A 21,947-nucleotide genomic window follows, 5' to 3' on the forward strand; every position below is an offset into this window, starting at 1 on the left:
AAATTCTTATAAATGGAAAAATTCCAAAAATATTTACATTTTATAGCAAAAGTTCTAAAAGTGTTTTATACTTTTAGAACTTTTTGCTATAAAGTGTAAATATTTTTAAATATTTTTTTATATTTAAAAATACCCTAAATACTAATTAATCTAAATGAACAATTAAATAATACAAACAATCTAACTTATTGTCCTCATCAATAGCATAAAGTTTTTCAAGTAAACGATACAAAAGCAAAATTATGTAGCGTTTTAAGTCTTATAAAGATAATGTCACATCAATGTAGATACCAAGGGCAATATTAAACGTAACGCTAGTCAATATTCTAATGAAAAAACATCAATTGAATATTACTTCATAGTCTATACATTTGCAACATCTGGAGAAGTTTTACAAGATGCATTTTCAATTCCTTTCACTTAAGAACTTAACTTTCACATCAAACCCCACAAATAAAATAAAATAAACTTCTCACAAAACTACAAGCACAAACTTATTCCAAGTTCTAAACTACAAATTGAAAAACAAAAGGGGCAGACCTTTCAAAGAGTATGAACATCTCTTTTCTTGTCATTAAGAAACACTTTGATTAGTACAGCCATTATTAAGTTGGTCCTAGATTTGAGCTTGTTTACATAAAAGGACCACAATGGTGAAAGCTCAGTTCCATTCCATTAAAAAAAAAAAAAAAAAAAAAAATCTACCATTTACATTTCATAATCACACACACAAGACATAGAAAATGGCAAAAAGAAAAGGCAAAAATCTCATTATTAGATGCATGCATTTGTTTGATGACTGTTCATATTATCAAACCATATAGTTTGTGAGAGTGACAAGAAAAGGTGTAGCCACAATAAACAATAGAACAAAAATATAGCTATCAGAAAGATTGAACCAAGATCCAAAATGGATGTTTCAAAGAAGAAAAATGAAAGAATTTTGGTGCAGGAAGGAAAGAGACAGATGAGCAATACAAAGATGGTGAGAAAAGGGTGGATTAAAACGCATGCATTTAAGCTAATGCTAATTGATACTACTTTTCTACATTATGGGTTTTCATTGTTTGAAGGGTCACTTTCAAATAATTATATTTGAAGGTTTTCTTATAATATACTTGGTAAGGGGTGAATTAAGAGGATTGAATTTATCTAAGCTGACATTTTCCTGTACCTGGGCAGTGTTTTAAAAAGTCCTTTGAGACGCGTGTCTAGGTGCTATCACCGCACATTAGGCGCACACCGAAGTCTTAAAGCCTAACCCCCTAGGCTTTGGGGCTTTTTAATTCTTTTTAAATAACAATTATTATAATTTGATTTTTTCATTATTTATTAATTAAAAAATAAAATTTACTAAATCTAAATACAAAAATCTTTGTGTTCAGAGTTTTCTTTTTTATCTTCCCTTGTCAACTATGCTTTTCCTTTTTTTACGTGGAACTTTTACATTCTTCCACCTTGCATTTTAAGCTCTAGAAGACTATTGTATTTGAGCTTGAAAAAGCGCGAAACATTGTAACAAAACTAGAGATCAATTCAAGATTATTGTCATTTTCAATTTATATACACTCTATATAAATTCAGATTTCTTATAATTTGTAGAAGTTGAGATGTAGTACATAATGTGAGTTCCCAAGGCTTGAATTTGTGACTTGAGTTAAACTCACAAGATTAGCAAACCTGAAACCTAAAATAGTTAAGCAACAAACTCCCATTAAACATACCCTCAACTTAACTCTGAATAATACAAACTCAACAATCCCAAGGGTTAAATCTCGTAAATCAAAATCAACATCCAACCCTTTTTTTCTTATTCATAAGTGTTTAAGTTCACTTGCATGCACTTTGACTATTCTCATGAGACAACTGTCTAATTAGATAGCTAAAAATAACTTGTAAATTATAAATCTTAGGTAGATAACCTCCATAGTTTGAATTTATTCCCCTTAAACCTCTACGCCCTTGAAATAGAAGTAGTGTTGAAAATTGAAATGAACCGAAGATATCAAAATTTATTGTACCTTGGTAACATAAATAAGCTTTTGAGTTCTAGTGTGACTATAACCTAACTTGGATGAATAACGAAAATTTTTTTAGTACTATAGTAGTACCTACTTCTTCCATTCCATTTGATACATTATTAAATAATATATTTAAATAATATTTTGGTCTTTGTACTTTTAACTTTGATTAATTCTGATCCATGTAATTTCAAAATTTTCATTTTGATCTCTACACTTTCAACTTTGGTTCAATTTGGTCATTGAACTTTAAAAAAATGACCACTTTGATCTCTCAAAAATTAAATAAAAAGAAAAAAAAAAGAAGGGAATGGAATGACCACCTTTTAAAAGTATAAAAACCAAAACGAATATTTTGAAAATATAGAGACCAAAATGAATATTTTAAATATATAGGAGTCAAAATAAACCAAAATCAAAAGTATGTAGACCAAAATTGTATTTAAACTTAAATAATATATTATATTATTTTTTTGGATCTCACCCAAGTCTTAAATGGTTCTTTTATGGCAAGCAGGTATTACTAAAAAAAACTTTCACGACATACCAAAGTGGGTTCAAGATGTCTAATCTTCAGAATTTATGATTGATCAGTTAATCCTGGGAGGGGCGTACAAACGAATATAATGCACAGGCTAAAGATTCTCAATTTCTCATAGAAACAATACAAACAAGCGACAAAGTCGTCCTAAATGAATGGATAAGTACTGAAATGGAAAAAAAAATGGTATCCACAAATGAGCATGATTCTCAAAGTGAAGAAGTTAAAGAACCTAGTTTTGTGGAAAACGGATTCACATTCCTGGGTGCGGTGGGGTAACTCCAAAAATCCAAACTTGAGTGCTATCCTAGCTATGCACTGCAAAGTGAGATCTTGCATATCAGAAAAAAGAAAAAAAGAAAAAAAAAAAAAAAAACAGTCGGTCGTGAACTTAGACAAGAAAACCATAAAAAAACATGATAATAATTTGCCACAACTTTGTTCACATTGAGAGAGGGAGAGAGAGAGGAAGGATCTTTAACAAATGTTTAAAGCTGGGAATAAGACATAATGATAATTTGGCAACTAACAAAGGAATATATAAATAAATTAGTAAGGTAATGGGAGACAGTTCATTTCCCAGCCTCCCCTTCCACACCTCAAAAGTGACCCCTCAAAATGCATATTTCACAAACTTCCGGGAAGTAATTATAATTATTCAGTAAAATAATAAACAAAACGACAAAGATTGGATGCCTCACTAACATAATGGGAATGATTAGCACAAAGTGAACAGCATCTCGAATTGCACATTTGGCAAGTGACATGAAATAAAGTCCATTTTGTAACTATACTATAACATCATTTTTTTAGAATGGCTACGTGTGGTTTCTTGGCTTTTACGATAATGATATATTTTACATTGCTTTTGTTGGCATTAAAGATTTTGTTTTTGCTCTCCAGATTTGTCGAATATTTTATAATCAAAAGAAGGTTTAGACAAAAATGATTAGGAAGAGATTCTTATAGCTCTTAGATTTCCGGCTATAAAGAGGATAAAAAGAGGACAAACAAACAATGACTGAAGAGGAATATTATTAAAAGTGGGGATAGATAGGGAACGTGATAAGAACTCACATTTCATAAAGTTTGTCTAACCAATCCTTCTAATCTCATATAGACCATTTCTATAGTTTTAATCACATTATAACAAGGGCGGCGACCATTGCCCTAAAAGCCAATATACTCATCAATTGATCGGCTAGTCTTCATTTCCTTCTCTAACTATACACAATTGATCTCGGGTAGTGATCATTTTCCAACTTCTTACCTTAGCATTCTCCATTTCCTTCTCTAACTATACAATTCTGATTGGCTTGACATCACCTCAAGGTGGTATCTACTCAAATGGTTGAGCATTATTTAACAAGAATACGATCAAAACTAGAAGAGCAAGTGAAAAAAATTAATCCTATGAGATTCATCTAAGATTTCATGTTATGGCAATGTTGGGAGTGATTGGATCGAACAACTTTACACAGATGAAAGGAGATTTTTGCAGTCCCAAAGTGCAGGCATTAGATGGACAGGAGATGCCCCATGATGTAATTTAATTCGTCGGTGTTAAAGTGGGGATGGAGCATAGAGGTAGAGCTCCAACACAATTAAGAGTCCACTAAGGCTAAAGAGTCGAAATAGATTAATTTATTGGTGGTCGGTCTCCTTCTAGAAAACATGTAATCATCAATTAGGTTTTTCACCACAAATGGGATGACTCTTTTATGTTGGTGTAAAGTCTGGAATTCACACTACAAACTTAATATTTAGATAAAAGCAAGAGATTGCAATATCCATACCAAATTATCACAAGCTTAATTTTATAATCTCAGAAAGGGTATGGCTTTGCTCTGAAGAGCAGGGGAAAAAAGTAAGTCTCACAAAGCTATCTCAAATGCAGTTTTCAAGATGATTCTGTTTATATTTCCTTTGCGTATAAAACTAACAGGTCATTTTCAATCCAATAAGCCCACAAGCTGCAACAACCTTAAAGAGCTTCGCTTTTGTAACGCCACAAGTCAAATAAGTTGAATGGGTGATATAGATGTTGTCAGCACGCTAAAAACTCTAGATATTCAGGAAGGCTGTCAAAGAAAACCATTAGGCAGATTTTGATTGGATCCTAATGCTTAGCCAATCTAAGATAGAAGACATACCAATTTGTCCTTGAGGTTTATCATAAAAGAAAAACTGCGTTAGAGGTGCCACATAATGTAGATATTGACTATTTTTTTTTTTTTTGAGGGCCAGAGAATTAGTCTTAAATTTTCCATATGTAGCAGCATAAAGGAAAGAGGGGAAAGATGCTTTTCCCTGAAATTTGTAAAATTCTCATTGGTTCTCACATACAAATTGCAACAGAAAAGGAAAAAGCCATAATTGCACTGAGATTTTATTTTAATGGTAGATAACAATATAAACAGATCGAATCTTTCAAACTTGTCAAATTGTTGGGAACTTGGGTTTCAAACCTGTGGAAGTCGATAGATGAACAGTAGGCGTTGAGTGCCACCACGAAGCTGTCAGCCCTATGTTCGCTCTTCTTACTCCTTGACCTGTAAAGAGTGGCCCCAAAACGGGGCCGACATAATCCCCATCATATCTCTTCTCCCTAAAAAGCATGCAGGCAGTTAAATATCACGTGTATAATGGACCCTCTGATGCCCCACTGATCCTTCTGTCTTCGTCTCCAATGAATCAACATGGGCCAGTATCCTCTCTGACTGAATCTGAAACTAGATACGCAATGTTAAATTCCGACAATAATAAGATTGAAGGAGAGTAACCTCATCATTAATGTCAGTGAGACACAAGCATATGCCTACAAGTCATGGAAGGCAGAGGAATACGTTTTCCGGCCAAGGCTTTGCCTTTTTCATTTCTAAAAATGGGAAAGTATCCTTAACAAGGTTAATGAGAGAGAAAGGTTCTCAAACTGTTTGCCTTTCGTGAAAAAGAAGGTTGAGTTTTTGACTGTTTAAAAAAGTACAAAGATCTATGAAATCTTTCTTTCCGGTGACTTTCCTCTTCAACTTGGCAAATTACTGATGATCTCTTCTTAACGATTGAAACAAAAAGGAAATCCCAAAACTTTCCCTAAGTAGGCAGTCTTCATACGTATTCTCCCAACTGAAGTCTAGTTGACTCAGCCACTATGATCTTAATCTCCCTTTAAATCCACCTTCAGTTCAGCATTTTCTAGTCCCTCCTACACCTCTTCTGCTTTTTCTCCTTAGAAATAACAAAAACATGTTACCGCTCCTTTCATCTTTAACTTCAGAGACTTGTACCCAAAGAAAAATACGATATCCACCAGTTAGCTTCCTCAGACAAAACAACATGCTTTCCATTCGAAGCTTCATTCTTTTCTTCCTGAGTTTTATTGCTGTTAGGATGAATCTATGCTTCACCGGCATCCCTTCTTCACTGAAGATGCTTTCCATCAACGGGCATTTTGAATTTGATAAAGTGCAATTTGCCGCAAGAGATTTTGGTAATAGATATCAATTCTACCCTGCAGCAATACTGCATCCATCATCAGTTTCTGATATCGCCATGACTATAAAGCATATTTGGAAGATGGGACCTCGTTCACAGCTCACAGTTGCAGCTAGAGGCCATGGTCACTCGCTTCATGGCCAAGCACAGGCCCACCAAGGAGTTGTGATTAACATGGAATCACTTCAGGGCCCTCAAATGCAGGTTCATTCCAGAAACTTCACATACATCGATGTTTCAGGAGGAGAATTATGGATAAATATCCTGCACGAGAGCTTGAAATATGGATTAACACCAAAATCATGGACAGATTACCTACATCTAACGGTTGGAGGTACTTTATCCAATGCAGGGATCAGTGGACAGGCATTTCGGCATGGCCCTCAGATCAGCAACGTTCATCAGCTGGAGGTTGTAACAGGTTCGTTGCCATATACATTATACTATACATATACAAGAGCATGTCTCTGGCCCCTGTGGGCATGTAAAATGTTAAGAGTAACGGGGAGAGAAATCCGCAGTTAATAATTGCATTATGAATGGTAAGCAAAAGTTGGGGAAGAACTTGAAAAGATAAACCGCAAACTATTGACTTCCCTTAACGCCATTGCCATAGGTGGTATTTTAAGTTGTCAAGTTCTCTTACTATTTCGTCACCCAACCATAAAGTCATTAAGGACAGTTGAAACTTGTCAAAAAATTAATTGCTACCTGGCATATCATTATGTTAACTGATAAATGGAGTGAAACTGAATTCAGGAAAAGGAGATGTGGTAAACTGTTCAAAGGAACAGAACAGTGACCTCTTTTATAGTGTTCTTGGAGGATTAGGCCAGTTTGGAATTATAACACGAGCAAAAATTCTACTTGAACCAGCGCCAACAATGGTAAGGTTATTGTTTGTAAGGAATCTTTGAACGTTTTGCCTAGAGTAACTAGGAAGGACTGTTCTAACACAATTCGTCTATCGTTGACAGGTAAAATGGATAAGAGTGTTGTACTTAGACTTCACTACTTTTTCCAGAGAGCAGGAGCTCTTGATATCTGCAAAAAATACATTCGACTACATTGAAGGATTTGTTATCATAAACAGAACTGGTCTTTTGAATAATTGGAGATCATCGTTCAATCCGCAAGACCCAGTTCAAGCTAGCCAGTTCAATTCTGATGGCAAAATTCTTTACTGCCTAGAATTGGCAAAGTACTTTCACCACACCGAGGACAACATTATTGATCAGGTAAAGTACCCACACTAAATCTATGTAAAAATGATCAAATGGCAGATAATACATGGAAAATGGTATATGATTCAGAGGATTTTGGCACATGCTTTTACTATGCAGGAAGTCACGCGCTTGTTGTCTCAGTTAAGTTATATCCCATCAACACTTTTCATATCAGAAGTTACATATGTGGATTTCCTCGACAGAGTTCAAGTATCAGCCGTCAAATTACAATCAAAAGGCTTGTGGGAAGTCCCACACCCGTGGCTGAATCTCCTTATTCCAAAAAGCAAAATTAAAAAATTTGCAGAAGGGGTTTTCGGCAATATCCTGAAGGAAACAAGCAACGGTCCTGTCCTAATCTATCCTGTAAACAAATCGAAGTAAGGGATTATCTAACTAAGTTACTGGTTAAAATATTCTTGCAATATGCATTATGTTAATTCAATTATTTCTGTCTTTCAGGTGGGACAATAGAACTTCTGTAGTTATTCCAGAGGAGGAAATTTTCTACCTGGTCGCATTTCTAACCTCTGCAGTTCCCTCTTCTAGAGGAAACGACAGCTTAGAATACATCTTAACTCAGAACACGAGAATTCTGGAATTCTGTAAAACAGCCAATCTAGGAGTGAAACAATATTTGCCACATTACACTACAAGGAACGAATGGCAGGCCCATTTTGGCCCAATGTGGGAAACATATGTACAGAGAAAAACAGCTTATGACCCTTTGGCAATACTTGCTCCAGGTCAAAGAATATTCCAAAAGGCAAAATCCTTGTCATGATGGCTCCCACATTTGAACCTAACACGCAGAAGCCACCATAAAATGCAGGAGCCGTCTGCTGTAGATTTACTAGTATATTCTGCGCCTTCTTTCCCTAGTGTATAGGTTAACAAGGTAACTGCAGGGTAATTCAAATTTTATTAAAAAATGTGTCAAATAAAATATGGATTTATTAACTAAATTTGGAAAGCGACGAGGAACAGTGGAGCAATGATAGATGTATTCATGTATATATCAATTTTGTAGTAATATACAACATTTCCATGATAAATCCAGGAAAGACACTGTCAATTATCATTTTTTTTATAAGATATGGATAGTTCAGAAGCTACCTTGCTTGGAAAATTTACCAATGTAAACCAATGGGGAGCAAGTAATTTTTATTCATCTATGGCATTTCTGCATTCACATTCTTGTGCAAACAGCCCATAGGCATGTGAAATATTGATAAACAGCTCAAAAATATAGATTCAACTGAACTCGTATAAAAATGCAATATGAATCAAGATGGTGACATTCTCTAACTTCTAACACATGCTATTAGCATATAGTAAAAGTGCTTTGAGCACACACATGGTAAAGAAAACTTTTCCGTTTTCATACCAACTGGTCATCATGAGCAATTAACTACAGAAGTTTCACTACAAGTATAAAACTTGTAAGCATTTTCAGTCTTCTTCGATTAATTCTAAGAAATTTGAGCTTTCTTGTGTCTCTCCCGGTTGTGGAACTGCTTTACCTTGCCCTCTGTAGAAAAATGTCTACACATTAGTAGAAAGCTACGATGGATTGAGAACAATATTTTATCCCTCCTTAGCAAAGCGACATCAAGAACCCAACTACTATTCTGATAATGGTGACATTCACTAATTAAAATGGAAATGTGATCACTATTACTCACACTAGAAGCTGAAACCTTCAAGAATTTTACATATATCAGCCTGCTGAATCTTCTGCCACAGATTGGTTAATTTAGTCTACAGGCTCAAGATCCAAAAATTCAGTTTTATGTGTGGACTGCTCCCAGGAAAACCAATATGCTGAAAGGATATCTTTTTTGGTCTATCAGCTTCTTAAGATGAGTGTTTGCAAGCCAGAGACAATGCCAATTAATCTATATGTTGAGGTGACATTTGATCACAGGTACACGTAGTCGAAGGGCTGACCGACCTGCAAAAGAGAAGCTCACACCAGTCTGGTTCTATGCCCATCAAGCTTTGATGCTTAAGTCTGTACATAGATTGTAGTAGTGTCAAGTTAAGCAAGCTAGTTTGTGTATGTCATTAGTGAGATAAATCCATTCTATTTAGACCTTTCTTCACTCGCACATTCTTCAGTACCATACAAGGAATCGACAGGAAGTAAGGAGAGAAGGGTCACTTGCCTCGGCACAGTTCTTACTGAGCTCGGTAAGCTGTCCTCCTTGTTGGGGCTTGGAACTACTCCGCAAAAAGCCTTGTAGTGAAATCCACTGCTTGCCAGTCCAGTTGTCACTCCCAGAAGGCCCCACATGGCAATGGGCCCATGACAACTACAGCTGACTTCACCCATAACACTATCCAATGTTTGTTTGCCAGAGACTGGGAGAGAAGCTTTAGAGGTGTGGTGTTTAATTTGTGTAGAGTTCTTTAGTCGATAGAAGAGTTGTTCATGTTATGTTGCTCGCCTCTTATTCCTTCTTCCAAGAAAAAGCCAAAGACCATCTGGTGGAATATATAGAACTACTTATAAAGGCGTGAAAAGGGATGTAAACACAGTTTGAAAAGGGTTCTTTCACTGCATCTCTTGGCTCCTCCATACGAAGAGTTTGTTGCCATCCTTTGTTTTTTATTTTGACAAGTGGACGAGCTTGGTCTTGTTAGTCACCCCAGATGCAGTTGCAGGGTCGCCAACTGTGCCTTATTGATATACTTCTTTATCTGCACGCATTATCTGTTAGCCTTTGAAGTATATAAATAACCAGATAGGTGCATTGTTCACAAATAGTCACAACTTTTTTTCTTCTTGAAATCTAACAAGTTATTAATCTTTGTTTTCTTATGAGGCACTTTTATTGACTACAGAAAAGTGCAAAAAGGAATGAAGAACTAGATTGATCAATTAAAAAGATGCTGCTCCAGTACATCTCTAAAACCGTTGAGGAAGCATTTTACACATTGATCTGAGCTGAATCACCGTAAGAAATAAAGGCCACGCAGGGGGATTGCAGTGCTGAATCTCTATGCCTAACATGTCATAATGTAAGAGAAGTTTTTTAAAAGGTTAAATCTAAAATATACGCCAACCATTCATCTCAAGAATTGTGAGGACCTGAGGGTTGACTCCAAAATCCACATTCAGAAAGGGACGTTACAGGATGATCATTTCTAACTTCCAAAGTTGAGCAGATGGTGCTTGTATTTATAACTGTGTTTCCTGTTCATGATCTTTCTCATTTCTACAGCTACTTATTCCTTTTTTTTTTTTTTTGAAAATGGGAACAGAATTTTTCAGTGATATAATGAAAAGAGCAAAGCTCAAAATACAAAGAGACATGAACCAAATAAACCACTATGGATCAGGAGATGCACCCGGATATCTCAACTAAGTTGACACATTCATAGCACCCTCATCATATCCAATACAAAACGAGATTTCAGAGATTACAATAGATTTAAAATACTCGATTATATAGAAAAAAACAAAAGCATTCCAGTTGAGGCAAATATCTAGGATAGAATAATCTTTAAAGAGATTGGACTGCGAACTCCGAGAAGAAGCTAAAAGACGAACTGAACCCCATCTGTCTGACCAATTCTGCGGCTACTTATTCAATCAACATAAAAAAAATTTTAAAAAATAAATAAATAAAAGAAAGAAAGAACCCTTAAGACAGCCACCGTGAAAAAAAAAAGAAAATTGTATGGCAACTGATGAAATTATGGGATTTATCAGTTGCAACTGTGGGGTCACTTATCCTATGTCGCACAGGACTTGCATAATCATTGTCCCAGTCTTCGGTAAAATATGTCACAATCCCCTCCATGGTCCCAGGATACGTTAATTCAGGGATCAGACTAAATACCTTTAATAGTTGAAACAATTAGAAATATGGGACTTTGTTGATAGTTTATAGCCCCGAGGGTATTTTAGTATTTTACTGTACCCTAGGTTTATTTCCTTTTTTGTATTAGGGCTTGCTAGAGCCTACAAATATGGCTTCTCCAATGACTTTCATTTTATGTTAAAATAATAAAGAGACTTTTCATCATGGTCTTTTCTCCCTGTTCTAGGGTTTTCCACGTAAACTTAGTGTTCTCTATTTTCTATCTTTTAACATGGTATTAGAGAGTGGTAACGAAACCCTAGCTGCTATCGTCGAAAACCAATCGGTACAAGATAACCTTAGTTCTGCACCAGTCCCGTTTCCACCATAGCTACGGATGGGGCCTCCGACCACCGCCGCTGCTACTGTTGTCCAAACTTCCGTTGATCGGTATCTGCAGTCCTTGCATATCCGTCCAATTCTAGCGCCGCCACAACCCTTTGATGGAAACCCTAGCACCGCCGCCCTTTTTGACAATGCCGCCAACGTTCCTCTCTTGTTACCGAGTGCCGCTGCTGTTTATCTTTCCAACCTTGCTGTCGGTAGCCGAAACATACACCTTGAAGCCAAGATTGGTGAGTCGTCCGCCTACCATAGAGGTAAATCCCCTGTCGCGGCAACAAGCCCCTCGCAGCTGTCGGAAATCCCTGGCTCCTTTCCCTTCCAGCCGCAAGCAACCTACCTACAGCCACCGAGCCTTCCTCATATGCGCTACCTAGTTATGAACATCAAGGTTCGATTGGTTTATCTCTGGTGTTAATGGTTCAACAACAGTTGGCTAATCTTCAGACAAGTTTTCAGCAACAAATCGTTGCTCTTGAGGCAGCCCTAGGTGCTTCCACAAACTTAAATTCCAGTATAGTGAATTTTGACATTCCTTCCAATCTACCGATGTATCCAGAGAATCCGGTAACCTCTTTTCCTGCTTTAACTGCTACAAACTATTTGTCTGGATCTATGGGAAATTTCCCAGGGTTAATTGCAGGAGAAAAGTTGAATGGTCAGAATTATTTTTCCTGGTCTCAATCCATTGAAATGGCTCTTGAGGAGCATCACAAGTTTGGGTATTTAACTGGTGAGATACCAAGACCTAAGTCAGGAGATCCTCAGGAGCACATTTGGAAAGGAGAAAACTTCCTACCACTGTTGATCAATAGTATGGAATCTTAGATAGGGAAACTGTTATTGTATGTTGCGACTGCTCGAGATATCTGGGATGCAATTTAGAAATTATATTCTAAGAGACAGAATGCGTCTCGTCTTTACACTTTATGTAAACAGGCTCACGAGTGCAAACAAGAGATGATGGATACCACTTCATACTTTATCAAATTGTCCCTAATCTGGCAGGAGATGGACCTATGTCGTGAAATTATCTGGGATTGTCCTTGTGGAGGTGTCCAGTATTCCAAGATTGAGGAAGTCGATTGTGTTTATGATTTCCTAGCTGGTTTGAACTCCAAGCTCGATGTAATGCGAGGTCGTATATTGGGATAGAGGCCTATACCTTCTCTTATGGAAATGTGTTCTGAGGTTCATCTAGAAGAAGACAGAGTTAGTGCTATGAACATCACAACTGTATCTACTGTTGATTCTGCTGCTTTCAATGCGAAATTATCTGGTTCTGATAGTGACAAGCAAAATGGGAAACAGACCTCGGTGTGTGAACATTGTAAGAAACCCTGGCATATGAAAGATTAGTGTTAAAAGTTACATGATAGACCACCGAATGGCAGAAGACGTCCTCCAATGACAAGCCCAATCCTGATTGGGCTCTTATGAGTGAATCTACGAGTGCCTCCTAGTCACAACCTCATGTGAATTGCCAATGTGACCTTGGTGTCTCTTCTATTGGGGCCGTTGCTCAATCAGGTACCTCTCGATCCTTAAATCTCCTCAGCATAAATGGAAAGAAACCATGGATATTTGATTAAGGACTACAAATCATTTGACTAGATCTTTTGATAATTTTCTGTCATATCTTCCGAGTGTTAGTAATAAAAAGATTTGGATTGCAAATGGGTCCTTTACACCTATTGCGGGCAAGAGTCATCTTTCTCCTTTTGATGATTTAACTTTACAGAATGTGCTGCATGTAGCCAAAATATCTTACAATTTACTATCTATTAGTAAGATAACTAGAGATTTGAATTGTCAAGTTGCCTTCTAACCAGATAATGTTTTCTTTCAAGACTTGAGCTTTTGGGGAAGACAATTGACACTGCTCAGCACAATAGAGGACTCTATTTCCTTGATGATGATGCTTCCTCTAGGAACTGTTATATGACTAGTTTGTTGTCTTCTTATTTTTCAACTTCAGAAAAAGATTGTATGTTGTGGCATTTTCGTCTTGGTCACCTAAATTTTCAATATATGAAATACTTACTTTCTTATTTATTCAATAAAGTTTTCTGTCGTGTGATGTGTGCATTCGTGCAAAATAGCCTAGGGTCACAATTTTGCACTATTATTGAGACTCAGTTCAATACCAGAATTGCTATTCTTCGTAGTGATAATGGTCGTGAGTTCCTTAATCATACTCTTCATGATTTTCTACCCTCTAAAGGCATTGTCCACCAAAGCTCGTGTGCCTATACCCCTCAACAAAATGGGGTGGCTGAAAGGAAAAATCGTCACCTCCTCGAGGTTGCACGGTCTCTCATGCTGTCTACTTCACTTCCATCTTACTTATGGGGGGATGCAATTCTGACTGCAGCTCATCTTATTAATCGAATGCCTTCCCGTGTCCTCCAACTCCAAAGCCCTCATGAATGCCTCAAGGAGTCATACCCTACCACGTGGCTTATTCCTGATGTCCCTCTCTGGGTTTTTGGGTGCACTTCCTTTGTCCATAGTCATGGCCCTAACCAAACTAAGTTTATCCCTCGTGCTTAGAAATGCTTTGTTGGGTATCCCTTCACCAGCGAGGTTATAAATGCTTCCACCCTTCTTCTCGAAAATACCTCATCTCCATGGATATAACATTCCTTGATGATAAACCTTTCTTCCCCATTAGTCATCTTTAGAGGGGGAGTACTAGTGAAAAGACTAACTGGTCCACATCTTCAGTTCCTACCGACCTTCCTGAACTCATCCTGAGTGCCCATGACACCGTTCTACCCACTAAACAAGTCCTTTGGATAACTTACTACAAGAAGAATCTCAAAAAGGAAATGGTGTCCCTTACTACTCCGCCGGCTTCGGTCCATGAATCTGAACCAACACAAGCTCAAGGTACTACTGGCCCTGATAATACTAACTTATGTGTTGAGGATCATATTGTTGATTTGGCTGAGAATGACAACACTGATATGTTAGTTCCAGTGAATAACAGGGTTGCAAGCAGTGATGAGACTTCGACAGAAACACAATAGGGTGAGACTCTTCCTCAGGCTGAAAAATGTAATCAAAATCCCATTATAGATGAGAATTTAGACAAACCAGGGGATTATGATATCTCTCTTGACATGCCCATTGCAGTGAGAAAGGACATCAGGTCCTGCACCAAGTACCCCATGCATAGCTTTCTATCTAATAGTAATTTGTCTTTTGAGTTCAGGGCGTTCACAGCCAACCTTGATACAACAACAATACCGAAAAACATACATATGGCGATGGAAATTCCTGAGTAGAAGACTGTCGTCATGGAAGAAATGAGAGCTGTTGAAAAGAATAATACGTGGGACCTTGTAGCTCTTCCTAAAGAGCATAAAACAGTTGGGTGCAAGTGGGTGCTCACTCTGAAGTATAAATCAGATGGGGAACTCTAGACGAGTACAAGGCCAAACTTGTAGCAAAAGGGTTTACTTAAACTTATGGAATAGATTATTCTGAGACTTTCTCCCCTGTAGCAAAGTTAAACACGATCCGGGTCCTTCTTTTTATTGTAGTTAATAAAGACTGGCCTCTCTATCAACTTGATGTAAAAAATGCATTTCTGAATGGTGAATTAGAAGAAGAGGTTTATATGAGACCTCCTCCAGGTTTTGAAGCTCAGTTTGATCGTCATGTTTGTAAACTTAGGAAGTCTTTGTATGGTTTCAAACAATCCCCGAGAGCGTGGTTCGACAGATTTACTACCTTTGTTAAGTCCCAAGGTTTCACTTAGGGACACTTTAATCACACGTTATTTACAAAAAGGTTTGTATCTGGGAAAATTGTTGTTCTAATTGTGTATGTAAAAGATATTGTCTTGTTAAGAGATGATACTGCTGAGATCACCAAGCTAAAAAAAAATGACTGACGAGTTTGAGATCAAAGATCTAGGGAATCTAAAGTATTTCCTTGGAATGGAGGTGGCAAGATCAAGGAAAAGGATCTCTGTCTCACAATGGAAATGCACTTTTGACCTATTAAAAAAAAACAGGTATGACTGGATGTAGACTTGTTGACACTTCTATTGAATTCGATACGAAATTGGGAGATTCTGTTGACAAAGTTCCTATTGATAAAGAGAGGTATCAACATCTAGTGGGAAAGTTGATTTACTTATCTCATACTAGACCAGATATTTCCTATGCTGTCAGTGTTGTTAGTCAATTCATGCGGGCACCCTACGAAGAACATATGAAAGCTATGAATTGGATTATGAGATATTTGAAAAGCTCTCTGGGTAAAGGTCTGATGTTCAAGAAAACTGACAGGAAATGCATTGAGGCTTATACCGACTCTGATTGGGCAAGATTAGTTATTGACAGAAAGTGTATCTCTGTATATTATACTTTTGTATGGGGTAACCTAGTTACTTGGAGAAGTAAGAAGCAAAGTGTTGTTGCTAGAAGCAGTGTTGAAGCTTAATACAGAGCTATGAGTTTGGGAATCTGTGAAGAAATCTGGTTGAAGAAAGTTCTGTCCGATCTTCACCAAGACAATGTTTTACCTATGAAGCTCTATTGTGATAGCGGCTATAAGCATAGCCAATAATCATATGCAACATGATAGAATGAAACATGTGGAGATTGATAGACACTTTATAAAAGAGAAACTAGACAATGACAGTATTTGCATTCCATATATTCCATCTAGTCAACAAGTTGTTGATGTTCTCACCAAAGGGTTACTCAGGCAAAGTTTTGAGTCATGTGTTAGCATGTTAGGTCTGATTGACATTTACGCCCCAACTTGAGGGGAAGTGTAGAAATAAGGGGCTCTGTTGATAATTTATAGTCCCGAGGGTATTTTAGTCATGAAATCTCAGTGTGTCTGTTCATATTAGATGTCATGTAGACTACAGACAAGCAGTTCCTTTCAATTCTGATGTCTTCCCTCAATTCAAAAAATAAAAACATAAAAAATAAAAAAAAGAAGCAATAATAACTGTTATTGTCTCCAGTATTTTTCACCGCTACCTTTTGGCGACCATTGACAAATAGCATAAATTTATGTACTCAATATAGTAGAATATGCACATTACCTTTCTCCACTGTTTACCTCCATGTAGTCATGACTTTTTCTTCCCCTCAAAGGAGCACAACAATACAGGCCATGGAGTATATCTTATCCTCTGAATGGTTTCTGGTCCAAAATCGAACTGCAGTGAGTTCAAAGAAACTAATCCACCTTGTACTAAGAACTATGATCCAAGAAGAAGCGCCTGATGAGAAGACATACAAAACCTATTTACTAATCAGATCGAGATGCAGATTAACATTGTTTTAAGGGAACCATATATATTAACTCCAACCATCATTCATTTTTTGGATTAGATCTTAAAATTTTGACCTCAAGAATCAGGCTATTCAACCATAGATAATTTTCAGAGAGATTAGAGTAATTAACTTGAGAATTGGATTCCTGCAATGTTTAGATCCAGATCCGACAGGCCAATCCCCTAATTTAACTTCCACCCAACAAACAACTTACAATATCTGACATATTTAGCATGTCAACAAAGACTTTTGCATGTATCCATATTATACTGAAAACATGCACACAAGTAAGAGAGCTAGATACTGCAAGTGAGAACGTAGTCAACAGTAAAAAGGTAATTATAGAGATACATGCAAGCGAGGTGGGTCAGGTATTTTAATGGAACTGTGAATGCAACTTACGAAGGGACAATCCATATAACCTAACTACATATCAGACCCACATTTAAAATTTGAACATTAAGGTTTGTGTAAAGATTCTCAATAAACGAAACACTCAATTTTCACTATCAAAATTTTAAGAAGCAACACAAGGAGCGTACTATATTTGGAGGAATAACATTGACTCCAAAACTTCACCAACAAAATTCGCTCCCACAGAGTTTTGCAAATTCAATTAACCAATCTCAGCAGCTCCCCAATAGAATACACCGTCTACATTTTCAAAATTTTCGTTAATCAAACATCATCTACCCAACATAGATCTCTTAAATTTCAATCGTCGAAGTTCACTAGCGTAATAACAGCACCGGAAAATGGGGGAAACGATGCATGAACCATTTAGAATGCAAAACTTCCAAGAGTGAGAACTGACATTGACATAAAATCATAAAAGGAGTACTGATTGAATCTTATTCAGATCAGAGTAAAGAGAAAGAGGCAAATGCAAAAGAATTCCTATGAACAATTGGCAAAAGAGAAAGAGAAAGAAGGAGCTAGTCGGAGAAGAAGACCTGAACGGCGAAAACTTGTCGCCGCCGACAAAGGCCTCCGATGAACTCTGCATCCGAAATTGGAGTTTCTTGCACAACTTCTGGCGGTAGAAATTCGCGGGAGAAGGCCTCTTCTGTCTACGTATTCCAATCATAGGTGACACGTGTCAGCCTATCCCTTGACCCTTTTGCAGCAGTTAAATTTAAATTTTATTTTTATTTTGTATTTGTAAAGTTACAAATTTCTAAAAATTAATTGATATAAATTTAGGCTTAGCCTGGAACCAATTGTTTTTTTTTTTAATAGTTTTTTTAAAATTAAACATATAAACACTTTTTTTTCTCCTCTTAATTTATTGTTTTCTTATTTACTTTTTTAGAATTTGTCTAGGGATGCTCATTCATAAATGTTCTTATGATTAATAACTCGCTCTTACAAATATATGAAATTTAACCTTTTACTTACTTCATAGTACATTATTGTATTTTATAATGTATCGCACTAGCAATTTTCATGTCTATCGTGATTTTCATTTTTCTGTCATGTTTTTCACATTTTCCCACAATTTGTTATGTTTTTGGCTGAAAATAATGAAGATCACGATAGAGATGGTCATCGCGTTAGGGCTACATATGGTCGTCCCTAACGCGATATATGCTATGAAATGTGTACATTTTGTTGTATTATATTTATCTCACGATTTGTTATGCCTAGGTGAAAACAAAGTAGAGATTACGATAGAGATGGCTATTACGTTAGGGCTACGATATAGATGGTCATCTCAAACACAGTACGTTATAAAATACGATAGTGCGCTCTGACGTAAATAAAAGGTTAGACTTCATACGTTTGTGAGAGGCGGGTCATCAATCATAAAGACGCTTGTGAATGGGTCATTTGTAAGAAAATATTAAAAAAAAATTTAAAAAAAACTCTACTTTTTACCTATATTTCCAAAAATCAAGCAAATTTTTTAAAACTAAAAAAAAATAGTTTTCAAAAACTTGTTTTTGTTTTTGGATTTTGGTTAAAAATTCAAATCTTTTATTCAAGATATATGCAAACCATGGTAAGAAAATATAAGAAAATAGGTTTAATTTCAAAAACAAAAAAATCAAATGATTAGCAAACGGGATTTAATTTTTATATCTAATTAACTCTAAATTGAAATCTATGAATTTTAAAATTTCTAAAAGCTCAATTACTAAATCCGTAATTTAGAAAATTCAACAACCAAAATAGACTCAAATTTCAAAGTTCTACTACTAACTTTATACCATATAATTTTTTTTGTTAAACTAATAAGGCTTCTTTTGGTAACAATTTCATTTTTTAATTTCTATTTTTTAAAAAACTCTATTTTCTCTCAATTTTTTTTTTTACAATGACTAGCATATTTCTTAAGTACAAAGATTAAGTTCTTATCAAAATTTCTAAAACAAAAACTTTTTTTTTTTTTAGTTTTTAATATTTTTCTTAGGTTTTGAAAATGTTGATAAAAAGTAGATAACAATACTAGAAATTTAAAGGAGAAAGAAGTGTTTACAAGATTATTTTTCAAAAAGTAAAAATTGAAAATCAAAGGGTCGTTTGATAACCATTGAATTTTTTGTTTTTTGTTTTTGAAAATTAAGCTTATAAACTCTCTTTCTACCTAGATTTCTTGTTTTTCTTGTCTACTTTTTACCCATATTTTCAAAAATTAAATCAAAATTTGAATACTTAAAAACAGATATACATATATATATATATATATAATTTGGAATGTAACTTTTGTACCTAAATGCAAACTATTGTAAGGAAATGTGAGGAAATAGGCTTAATTTTTAAAAACTAAAAATAAAAAACGAAATGATTACCAGATGAATGTCAAATTAGGATTGGCAACGGGGCCGGGGTGGGACTAGTGGACTCCCCATCCCCATCCCCACAGGGGTATTTAAGGCGAAGATGGGGACGGAGATTCCCCATCGGGAAAATGGTTCCCTGCGGAGACCCATCCCCATTTTTTTTTAATTATATATATATATATATATATATGAATATTTGTAATTAATACATACACACACATATAGATATATATATATTAAAAAATAAATAATTTAATCGAGGATAGAGTCGGGGACGGGTTGGGGATACCCTCCTCCTTCCTGCACTCTCCCCAAATGGAGACCCAGTTAGATCCCCAGTTTGATCCTCATCCCTGGTCAAACCAGGGATTCCCTGTCCTGACGAAGATTTTTGCCAACCCTAAGTCAAATGATTACTAAACGATACCTAAATTATACATTTATTCTTTAAAACTTTCAAGTGTATTTATATTTGGTCCATAGACTAAAAAAAATGTCAATATGAATTTAAAAATAATATATGTTAGTAGAATTATGTTATTTTGACACAAAATTTTGTATCGATAATTTATTGTTAATTAAAATCTAGCAGTTATTAAGCTATCATCTACAAATTTTAGAAATATATTCTCATTGTATTTTATTGAATGGAAATTGTTTTTATTAATATTTTAAGAACTTCTGTTAAAATTAACATCCATCATGATAAGACTTTTGTTTAAAAAACCACGATAAGACTAAATTTAAATTTATTTTGTCAAAAAAAATTAAATTTTATTGAAATTATAAGACTAAATTTTGAAATTTTAAAGTCTAGAGTTAAAGTATAGGACCAAAATTGTATTCCTAAAATTATATAATTTAACCATTATTCTATGTATGAAAAAAAAAAAGGTAATTGTGTTCTATAACAATTTTGAAAATATATCATACAATTATAAGTTCATGCAAAATAAAAAGTTTGAGAAGTATAAAAGATCGAGTCAATATGCTGTGAACCCACATGTTTGTATATTATTGATTAAGGCCTTTTAGTCTATCAATGGTATACATACGTTATAAATAGTGTCTATCTATTGATATACGTTATTAGTGAAGACAATAATATACCACTAAAATATATTTATTAGGAATATACTCTATTTAATAGTGTATTAATAATATTATAGGGATACAAAAGGATTTATATAAAAGTGTCCAATAATTTTGTCAAAAGTTTCAATCTCATTTAAAGATTATTGTTACACCCCGCACCAGATTACCCTCCTAACCTGGATGGAATGGTGACAGCAGCAGTTACCAACCCTTTTGCTGGCACTTACTACCTATCTTACCTGTTAAATTTTGCTCAAACCTTGACTACATACATATTAACTCAGAACTAAACATATTAATATTACAGGGTTTCGCAGCATTGTTTATACATGAATATTACAACTTAGTGAGCCCCATCAAGAATACTAGTCTCTAGACAGACACATGTGTACTAACTAATACAGGTCTTCAAATACGCTTCCTTCAACCTGTTCCTTTGAGTGGCAGAGCAGCAGCAAAAAAGTCTTTTGGGAACTGACCACTACCTAAAAGGAAAACATTTAAAAACATGAGCTAGAAGCCCAGTGAGTGACTTAATAAAAACATAAATCTCATGCTTAAACTTAAAGCTCGAAAACATAATACTGGAACTAAAATATACCAAGCAAACGTGTACATAAAACCTTTAAAACCATTGTATCTGAAACCTGAATCTTAGCTGAGAATGAATATTCATAGCTCTAATTCCTAGTGCCAAGTCATGGCTAGATGAGACCTCTACTTCGATCTCTTCATACTAAACTATGGCTAGGAGAGATCCTTGTGTCGATTTCTTTAAATATATCGATGGGCATCTTAAGCAACTTCCTCTAACCATTAACATTGATAACTACTCTTACACACCATTAAACATCATTATTCCCTAGTTGAGAACGAGCATACATCGCTCTAGCTCCCAATGTCTGTTATCGGCCACGAGACCCATACTTTGGCCTCTCTTTGCTGGTTATGGCCTAGGAGATCCATACTTCGGCCTCTCCTTCAGAACTACCTACGTGCACGTGGAGGTTTCTATGTACCGTCAATTAAGTACATTTATTCAGATACCTTTCTTACCTTCAGTATTTCTTTTCATTGTGTTTAGGAATACCAACACATGTACTTTGACAATCTTAGGTATTTAAACATAGTACATCAAGCTTCACTCAACCTTAGTTCTAACCCTAACGCATGCTTCATACTTTGTAAAATAATTTGGCTTAAATCGTGTTGAACTAGCTTGTAAAACCATTAGCATGCGTTAGACATGGAAAACATACTTGGAAAACT

The 21,947-nt window shown here is 35.6% G+C and overlaps 1 protein-coding gene and 2 long non-coding RNA genes across 6 annotated transcripts; 1 reads left to right on the forward strand and 2 right to left on the reverse strand.

Moving 5' to 3' along the window:
- Positions 1 to 2,573: 2,573 nt before the first annotated feature.
- On the reverse strand, positions 2,574 to 5,668 carry LOC150035183 (uncharacterized). The gene is made up of 2 exons (XR_016530421.1): positions 5,031 to 5,668; positions 2,574 to 2,880 (listed from the first exon to the last, which is right to left on the reverse strand). It is a non-coding gene; the product is annotated as an uncharacterized LOC150035183 (long non-coding RNA).
- On the forward strand, positions 4,359 to 8,338 carry LOC120081608 (cytokinin dehydrogenase 6-like). 2 transcript variants are annotated; one of them, XM_039036637.2, is made up of 5 exons: positions 4,359 to 6,478; positions 6,817 to 6,944; positions 7,035 to 7,295; positions 7,401 to 7,663; positions 7,746 to 8,338. In XM_039036637.2, exons 1-5 carry the CDS (start codon positions 5,809 to 5,811, stop codon positions 8,065 to 8,067), a joined length of 1,644 nt encoding a protein of 547 aa, XP_038892565.1. In that variant the 5' UTR covers positions 4,359 to 5,808; the 3' UTR covers positions 8,068 to 8,338. The 2 variants fall into 2 exon arrangements, with proteins under 2 accessions (XP_038892565.1, XP_090171252.1); XM_090315126.1 differs by lacking the exon at positions 7,746 to 8,338 and having other exon boundaries at positions 5,734 to 6,478; positions 7,401 to 7,667.
- Positions 8,339 to 8,532: 194 nt separating this feature from the next.
- Positions 8,533 to 17,902, reverse strand: LOC120081609 (uncharacterized). 3 transcript variants are annotated; one of them, XR_016530420.1, is made up of 4 exons: positions 17,754 to 17,902; positions 16,566 to 16,745; positions 9,452 to 9,986; positions 8,533 to 9,297 (listed from the first exon to the last, which is right to left on the reverse strand). It is a non-coding gene; the product is annotated as an uncharacterized LOC120081609 (long non-coding RNA). The 3 variants fall into 3 exon arrangements; XR_005482891.2 differs by having other exon boundaries at positions 8,533 to 8,814; positions 8,969 to 9,986; XR_005482890.2 differs by having other exon boundaries at positions 8,533 to 9,986.
- Between the last annotated feature and the right edge of the window lie 4,045 nt (positions 17,903 to 21,947).

The sequence above is a fragment of the Benincasa hispida genome, chromosome 7, assembly GCF_027475165.1.
Source record: "Benincasa hispida cultivar pf3 chromosome 7, pf3_genome.v1.1, whole genome shotgun sequence".
In the NCBI taxonomy this organism is placed as follows: Eukaryota; Viridiplantae; Streptophyta; class Magnoliopsida; order Cucurbitales; family Cucurbitaceae; genus Benincasa; species Benincasa hispida.

Excerpts from the sequence above, each read along its gene's own strand:
- LOC120081608 (XM_039036637.2), top strand. The coding sequence starts at position 5,809 with ATGTTACCGCTCCTTTCATCTTTAACTTCAGAGACTTGTACCCAAAGA. Across the intron at positions 6,479-6,816 it reads TCAGCTGGAGGTTGTAACAG|GAAAAGGAGATGTGGTAAAC; the intron begins GTTCGTTGCCAT and ends AACTGAATTCAG. Across the intron at positions 6,945-7,034 it reads TTGAACCAGCGCCAACAATG|GTAAAATGGATAAGAGTGTT; the intron begins GTAAGGTTATTG and ends TATCGTTGACAG.